Source organism: Pan paniscus, chromosome 3, assembly GCF_029289425.2.
Source record: "Pan paniscus chromosome 3, NHGRI_mPanPan1-v2.0_pri, whole genome shotgun sequence".
NCBI classification, from domain to species: Eukaryota; Metazoa; Chordata; class Mammalia; order Primates; family Hominidae; genus Pan; species Pan paniscus.
The window spans coordinates 121169678-121177887 of NC_073252.2; the positions used below are offsets into that span (position 1 = coordinate 121169678).

Here is an 8210-nt window from a genome sequence, read left to right on the forward strand (position 1 = left end):
TACATATCCTTATATTACATTTGCAGTAAGGAGTGCCACCTTTTGAACTTTAGGTTTCACATATTCTGAACTTTGTTGTAAATAGGAACTGTAATGTTATATAATCATCTTTTTGTGTCAATATACGTTTTCCCTCTAGTTGGTCAGAAGTGATGGCTTGGCATACAACTTTTTTCATTTTCTTTTATTCTTCACAATTCTTTTCTAATTCAACTTAAGAGTCCACCAATCCTTTTAATTGAGATCGACAACTAAAGATTGCTAACCAAATCCGAATGTATTCCTCTATGACAAACTGCATTTGCAGAATTTTTAGAGGCACTCCCGAAGTTTTAAGAGGATGTTTATTACACGAGTCTGTAGGGCAACATTTCCAAGTTGGTACACATAAACGAAAGAGGAAACGATAGTTAAGGAAATCCTGTTCCAGGTTTTCGGGCAGCCCGAGTGATTGACACATGATATCACCGGAGGCGTGTCCCGGAGTGGAGGTGGAGGTGGAGGCAAGGAGCTGAAATTCCGCGGAGCCGGAGTGAGACCGCTCTGTAAAGCACGCAGTGGTTTGCAGAGTGATTATCAGCTTCCCTGCCCTGGATAAGGAACAGCTACAGTCGCTGTTAAATGTGCCTGAAAAGCAATTTGCAATCTTTGCATTAGGTAAGTACCGTTTCCTTCCGTAGACATTTTAGGAAAGATAAGGTGAGAAATGTTGACTTTTGCAAGGAACTGAACATTTATTTATTTGAACTTGCTTTCCAGCTAAGGTTACTGGTTGCATTTCAAAACACCGGTAGCATTCCCACTGCTAAAACTAATGCTCTTAAAGTAAATGCTACCGCTAAAAGAAAAAGCAGGGTCCCTTTCACCTTTCCTTAACCGAACAGTAGACGTTTAAAGTCTGAAACGATCGAATTTGTGAAACACAGAGCCGTTAATGCCTTTATGCGAAGAGGGGCTAGCACTCGGTGTATGGACCAAATGCGTGTTTGTTTAGGCATTGTTGGCGACCGAAGCCCGAGCGAAGCATTGGTTTAAAACCTGAATTTCCCGTCTCTGTGTATTGATTCCTAACGCGCAGAGGCGTTGCTTGAACGTTGTTTGAACTCCTAGGCATTCCAGGGGGCAAAAGCACCTCGGCAAAAACGTGCAGGACTGCATGTTACTTTGGTTCGCGGCTGACACGCCGACTGTGCGCCGGCCTGTCAATCACTGGGAGCAGCAACAGGGAGCACATGGCAACGGGCTGCGGGCGAGCTGGCCAGCGGCCCGCCCCGGGTCCCAGCTTTTCGAAGAAAGGGACATTCACAAGCTTCTATCTCTAATTCTGTGTCGCAGGCATTTCGGCCGTGGAACCCCAGGCTCGGAGGACTGGGTGTGAGCGCTGCCCGGGAGAGGCTGACCTGCCGGGACCGGAGTGCCCGGGGACGCTGTGCCCCCACTTGCCCAACGTGCGGAATCGGCTAAGCGCGTCGGCCTGCGCGGGGGACAAGGGACGACGCCCGCCTTTCTCTCTTCGAGAAGGATCCCCAAACCTCACTCTCTTCACTCCTCCCCGCTAAAAAAAAAAAAAAAAAAAAAAAAAGGGTAAAAAAATCCCCCTCCCCCTCCTGGCCGCGGCAGCCTCTGCCTGGCAGGCGCGTGCTCCGAGGTCTCGCCGGGGTACTGCGCGGCTCCGTGATCCACCCGCCGACGCCGGTTCGGGCCCCGACCCGGGCGCTGCGGAGTCTCGAACGCCCGTGACGTGGATTTTTCGCTCGTCAGGAGGCCGCCATCCCTTCCTTCGTTCCTTGCGAGGAGCGACTAGAACCCGAGTTCTCTGAGCACACCGTGCCGTCAGCTGGCCCGTCACGCACTCGACTCCGCCACTCCCCTACTTGTTTTTCTGAGACTTGGGGAGCCTTCCTGAAAGGATTGGTAAAAACTGGTTCTTGGAAAGGGGCTGCAGGAGAAGACCTCCCGAGGTGGATGTTACTGAGCCGCCCGGCGAGCACCAGCCGTGAGAGGTCCGGGCCTGGCCGCGCGGAGCCGCGGGAGAACTGCCCTCCGCAGCCGGAAGGGGGCCGCGTGGAGCGCTCCTGGCCGGTGGCGGCGGGGGCGGGGGAGGCCGCGGGCCGAGGCGCTCCAGCTCCGGCGATGCCGCCTCGCCCTCCCCGCCGCGGTTGATGCGGCACGTGCACGCCGCCGCCCGCACCAGGACCTGGGCCGGGTCGCACGGCTTGGCCCCCGGCCATCGCTTCGGCCTAGGTGAGTGTGTGCGGCGGCCGCCCTCGGCCCGCTGGGCTGTAGGCGCGCGGGCGGGGCTCGCTCGGCGCGGCAGGTGCGGACTCGGCGGCGCTGCTGCCCGAGCCAGGACTCCGGGAGAGGAGGGGAGGGGAGGGACGACCTCGCTCGGCGCGGCCCCTCCCGCCGCTCCCTGCCCCCTGGGGGCGGCGGCTTCTGGGGGCTCAAGGTTGGGTGGCGGGGTGGGCGACGGTCCGCGGCTGCGGAACGTAACAGGACAGGGTCTCCTCCATCTCCGATTACCCGGAGCGGCGGCGCGGTGGCCCAGGTTGTTCTCTCGGAGAGCCCTTCACGCCCAAGGGGGATTTCAGGCGGCTCTGGGGATGTCCCCGGGGGCCCTCTTTGGAGGAGTGTGCGTCAAGCAGGGGGACGACAAAAGGCTGTGTGTGTGCGTGTGTGTGTGTAGGCACATCTCCGGAATTCGCCGATTATCCCCTCGATAGAATTAGGCAGCCCCAAAGCCAGCCGCAACTTTCTTCTGGTTTGGAGCTCAGTGCAAAGACAGGGGAAGGGAGAGGGCACTGCCACTTTAAAAGTGGGGAAGTCGGCCGGGCGCGGTGGCTCACGCCTGTAATCCCAGCACTTGGGGAGGCCGAGGCGCGCTGATCAACTGAGGTCAGGAGTTCGAGACCAGCCCGACCAACTGATGAAACCCCGTCTTCACTAAAAATGCAAAAATTAGCCGGCCGTGGTGACGCGCGACTGTAGTCACAGCTACTCGAGAGACTGAGGCGGGAGACCCGCTTGAACCCGGGAGGCGGAGGTTGCAGTGAGCCAAGGTCGCGCCACTGCACTCCAGCCTGGGAGACAAAGTGAGACTCCGGCTCAAAAAAAAAAGTGGGGAAGTCCGCCCTCCTGAGCTCATGGTAACCTCAGCCTCCTCCCCTCCTCCTACCAGAGAGAGAGGGAGAAAGAACTTGTTTTCATTCATAACTTTTTCCTTTTCCTTCTTCCGTCAACTATTTATTCAGTGCGGATTGCAGAGGGCGCAGCTCCACCGTGGTAACTTGCAATGTGGCCGCCCCTGCGCTGGCTGCTTTCTCCTCGGCCCTCGGTGAACCCAGCTTTTCCTTTAAAGCATAGACAAATCCTTGCTTAGGGTCAGCCAGACCGTGGGCTTGCTTTGGGCTCCCGCGTGGACGCTGAAGGCTCTTCATGATTTGTCAGAAACCTTGGTGGGCCACGCAATAAGTGTGTTGGAAATCCACGGTGATCCTTAGTATGGTGATGGGATTGTCCGAAAAGGTATTCTACTTCCATTCGCGTTTTCTTGGGGAAGGCAGTGTGCCGAGCGCGTGTGAGCGTGTTTGGGGCTTGTCCAAGACTGTCACTGCTTGAAAATGGGCTTTTCTTCGGATCGGAGGTGGCGAATTTTCTTTGCTTTTAATTTTTTTGTCTGGCAACTTCATTTCCCAGCCAGTATGAAGTTTGTTACAACTATCATTGGAAATGCAAATTAAAGTTGTGCCTGGTGTTATGGGTTACACTATTCAAATCCTCTACGGTTTTGTGAATCTGGCTTAGTACTTTTAGCTGCCTTTTGCTTTGAAAGCACTGAGTTAAGAAGTTCTTGAAGAAGAGGAATAATTGTGCAGGAGTCAGGATTAGATGTTGAGGACTCCAAGACTAAATCCCCGCAGGTTATGAATGTGTTACTCCTCATGCGCAAAGAAGGTGGAATAAAGTAGAAACTTGAGAGAGCTGAGTTGTGAAAACGAGGGGGAGCTCCAAGAAGTTAACATGTAAGACATAGTTTAGAGACATTAGTTTAGGAAATATAGGAAATGGACTTCTTTCTGCGTTATTCCTTAAACCATGTTTTTTGCCTCAGGTTGGTAGTGGAGAATGGACATTTCTTTTTCTTTTCATTCTTGAATTGGGTCGACTCTGTAGACTTCAGAAGGAATTTGTGTGAAAAATACTCTAGTTCACCACTGAAAGCAGAAACTTTCATCTTTGGTAGTTTGTGAAGAGCACATTATAAATTAGAAATAACTTACTATTAGTATGGAAACACAACTGCTTATTTTTATCTGGATATTGTGCTGATTTTGTTACAAGAAGCACATTGAATCAGAGTTGGCAGTGCGTTTGAAAATCAAGGTCTGTCATGTAAATACAGATTTTTAAATCAGAGGAAATACAGATAATTAAAACTGCCAGGATTTCCCTACACTGCGTTAAAGGCCTCACACTTATTTGTGCATAAAACTTACTTTGTTTTGTGAGTGAGCCCTTCAGCTTAAAAAAAAATCCTCTCAGGATTTCAAATATGAGTACTGTTGTATCATTCACTGGACTATACATTGAGTCTTGTGTGTGTGTGTTTGTAGCTCCAAAACACCAAGAATCGTTGTGTACCTGATACATTTATTTTTGCATCTCATAGATGAATAAGGTAGTTTTAAAATTCTGATTTATATAGAAAATTACCTATTATTTTGCGATTTCATTTTAGAGTCTCAATTTTTTAATTCCTTAATTTTTTTCATCATTAATCTAATGCATATAACAGCACACAACAAAAAGGCTGTAGCACCAAAGCCATTCTCAATTTCTTAAAAGGTAGACATTTTCCTTTATAGAAGCCACCTATGAACTGATAACTGAGCTTTCTTTAGATGAGAGTTATTCTCCTGCTTATACTCAGTATTCCCTGCGAAGGCATGCTCCATTTTAATTATTAGATTCACAAACAGGAAGGCATTACTTCCTCTTGATTCTGCTTCTTAAAAGTTGGAAAAACTTGTAATGTTTATGGCATGGGGTCTCTCGTTTATAGTCTTCCTCTATGATGTGGTCCCCAGCCTCTCCTAGAATTGGACTCTGGCCAGGACCCCAGCATCATTGTAATCCACTGATGAAGGAGGTCATTACTAGGCGGTTTAGGCAATTTGTGATTTGACAGGATTCCCCCCCCCCCTCAAAAATGCTTCCTGTCATTTATTTTCTGTGTTTTTTTCATCTTTGATTTCGTTTTAGGATTTCAGATGCATGCCAGGTTTCCACTGATTGCCAGAACTCGAGATCACTACACATGGATCCCCAAAATCAACATGGCAGTGGCAGTTCGTTAGTTGTGATCCAGCAGCCTTCTTTGGATAGCCGTCAGAGATTAGACTATGAGAGAGAGATTCAGCCTACTGCTATTTTGTCCTTAGACCAGATCAAGGCCATAAGAGGCAGCAATGAATACACAGAAGGGCCTTCGGTGGTGAAAAGACCTGCTCCTCGGACAGCACCAAGACAAGAAAAGCATGAAAGGACTCATGAAATCATACCAATTAATGTGAATAATAACTATGAGCACAGACACACAAGCCACCTGGGACATGCAGTACTCCCAAGTAATGCCAGGGGCCCCATTTTGAGCAGATCAACCAGCACTGGAAGTGCAGCCAGCTCTGGGAGCAACAGCAGTGCCTCTTCTGAACAGGGACTGTTAGGAAGGTCACCACCAACCAGACCAGTCCCTGGTCGTAGGTCTGAAAGGGCAATCCGGACCCAGCCCAAGCAACTGATTGTGGATGACTTGAAGGGTTCCTTGAAAGAGGACCTGACACAGCACAAGTTCATTTGTGAACAGTGTGGGAAGTGCAAGTGTGGAGAATGCACTGCTCCCAGGACTCTACCATCTTGTTTGGCCTGTAACCGGCAGTGCCTTTGCTCTGCTGAGAGCATGGTGGAATATGGAACCTGCATGTGCTTAGTCAAGGGCATCTTCTACCACTGCTCCAATGACGACGAAGGGGATTCCTATTCAGATAATCCTTGCTCCTGTTCACAATCACACTGCTGCTCTAGATACCTGTGTATGGGAGCCATGTCTTTATTTTTACCTTGCTTACTCTGTTATCCTCCTGCTAAAGGATGCCTGAAGCTGTGCAGGAGGTGTTATGACTGGATCCATCGCCCAGGGTGCAGATGTAAGAACTCCAACACTGTCTATTGTAAGCTGGAGAGCTGCCCCTCCCGGGGTCAGGGTAAACCATCATGATTTTTGGAGGTGGGTTGTACCTCCTGAACTTCTAGCTTTCAAGTTGTGGCTGTTTTTTGTTTTTGTTTTCTTTTCTTTAGAATTTTTCCCTGTTTCCCACCTTCTCTTCCCCTGTTGCCAAGGTCTAACTCATGGATTTTTCTCTTTCCTCATGGATGATCTTCAGCAAGAGTGGACTGGGAAGCTGCACCTGGCTCCCACTTTCAACAAGAGCCTCTGCCATCCACTTGAGAGGGTATTGAGAGCCAGTGGGCTTTTGTGTAGCCTTTTTGTTCTGCAAGCAACTTTCTAAAGTTGTGTACATGAACATACACCCACACCCAGACTACAGTGATTTAGAGTTGTTTTGATTGGGTACCGTGGGAGCGGGGAAATTGGTTTTTTAAAAAGCAACTGTTTAATTGCTTAAATAAGCTATGTATTAAATCTGTCTCCAGTTAGGGCTATCTTCCTAGCATAGGCCCCTTAAGTAGCATGGGGGATATATTTTTTGCTATAACGTAAAAATTTTCCTTTAACCACTGCCCTCTCCTTCTTTCTCCTTCAAGGTTCTTTCCCCCTCAGTTTTGTTGTTGTCTTACTCTGGAGATGCCAAGTGTATTTTTTCTTTCTGTGTAATTTTAGATTCCCCTTACAATGTAAATCTTCACATTGGAGATAATATTGGTTGGACCTTGCCCAGCTTCACTCTAGCCTTCGTATTTGTGAAGGACTCAGCCACCTTCCTTCTTCACCCCATGCTTCTCACCAAATTTTTGTTGTCATTGAGGGCACTTGGATAACTCAAGTTGATATTTATAGCTGATCAATCTATATGTGTCACAGAACTATGCTGCCTAAAGTGATCTTGGCTCCTTAATGGTCCTTTTGGCCCTTGGATAGTTAACAGCTGAGTAATTCTAATCTCTTCTGTGTTTTCCTTGCCTTAACCACAAATTGTGGTGCTTTTTGTATATTTTATGTATAAATCACAAAGTTGAATTCTGACTATTTTTAAGACAAAAGTCTGTTAAACTTTTTTATTGTAAAGAATATTTATTATGCGAATCTCTATTATTTTATGGTATTTATTGCAAAAGACGGTTGAAATGTACTCATGTTTGAATATAACAAAATATCAATACTTAACGGAAAATAAGGTGACACGAAGAAAGTACATATGTTAACTATAATGCAGAAAATATATTAATTAATGAAACTGTCTCTTGATTTCTTCATTTATTAGCCTGTACTATTATGATGATTTTTGCTTATTTGCTTTGACTTTTTCTTCTTACACACCCATTTTACTTCTTTCCCTATAGATGTCGAATCTAGACATAGGTGAGCCCAAATTATGAACTGGATAATTAGGTTGGTGCAAAAGTAATTGCAGTTTTGGGCCATTTTTAATGGCAAAAACACAGTTACTTTTGCACCAACCTAGTATTTCCTGGAAAGTGCATTAATCAAAATTTTGTAATCCAAATTATCTTTTAACAAATGCTCAAGTGAGTTATTTTATACAGTAAAAATTTTTTGTAATACTCTCTCCCTTTGACTATTTTGTAAGCATGAGGTTTTGTGTATATTATAGTTTCTTGAAATGGGGCATATCTACAGTAGAAGCTTTTTTAAATGTTTATCCTAACTTTTAAGTTAATAAAAAGTTAGATTTATCAGCTAGACTTAATGAACTTAGTTCTGTAGATATGCTAGGAGTCGCTGGTACTGTCACTTTAATAAAGCATTCTAGAAGTTACCAAGGGAATAATTCACAGTATCAGAGAGATTTCAAAAACATTCCTGTCCCTGTCTTTTCACTTGTTTCATAAGTCTAATGTGGCCTGACCAAATTACACCTCATCAAGTCCTGTGCAATAAGAAACCTGAAGGCCTAAAATTTTACGTAGAAAAAGTGTTTTAAATCTTATTTTTTAGGCTGGTGAAACCA

The 8210-nt window shown here is 46.7% G+C and overlaps 1 protein-coding gene across 3 annotated transcripts; it reads left to right on the forward strand.

The window, feature by feature from the left end:
• Nucleotides 1-473: 473 nt before the first annotated feature.
• Nucleotides 474-7480, forward strand: SPRY1 (sprouty RTK signaling antagonist 1). Of its 3 annotated transcripts, XM_003816398.4 has the most exons (3): nucleotides 474-657; nucleotides 1336-2244; nucleotides 5263-7480. In XM_003816398.4, exon 3 carries the CDS (start codon nucleotides 5318-5320, stop codon nucleotides 6275-6277), a length of 960 nt encoding a protein of 319 aa, XP_003816446.1. In that variant the 5' UTR covers nucleotides 474-657; nucleotides 1336-2244; nucleotides 5263-5317; the 3' UTR covers nucleotides 6278-7480. The 3 variants fall into 3 exon arrangements, with proteins under 3 accessions (XP_003816446.1, XP_054967787.1, XP_008967712.1); XM_055111812.2 differs by lacking the exons at nucleotides 474-657; nucleotides 1336-2244 and adding an exon at nucleotides 2334-2548; XM_008969464.6 differs by lacking the exons at nucleotides 474-657; nucleotides 1336-2244 and adding an exon at nucleotides 2357-3525.
• Nucleotides 7481-8210: the final 730 nt, after the last annotated feature.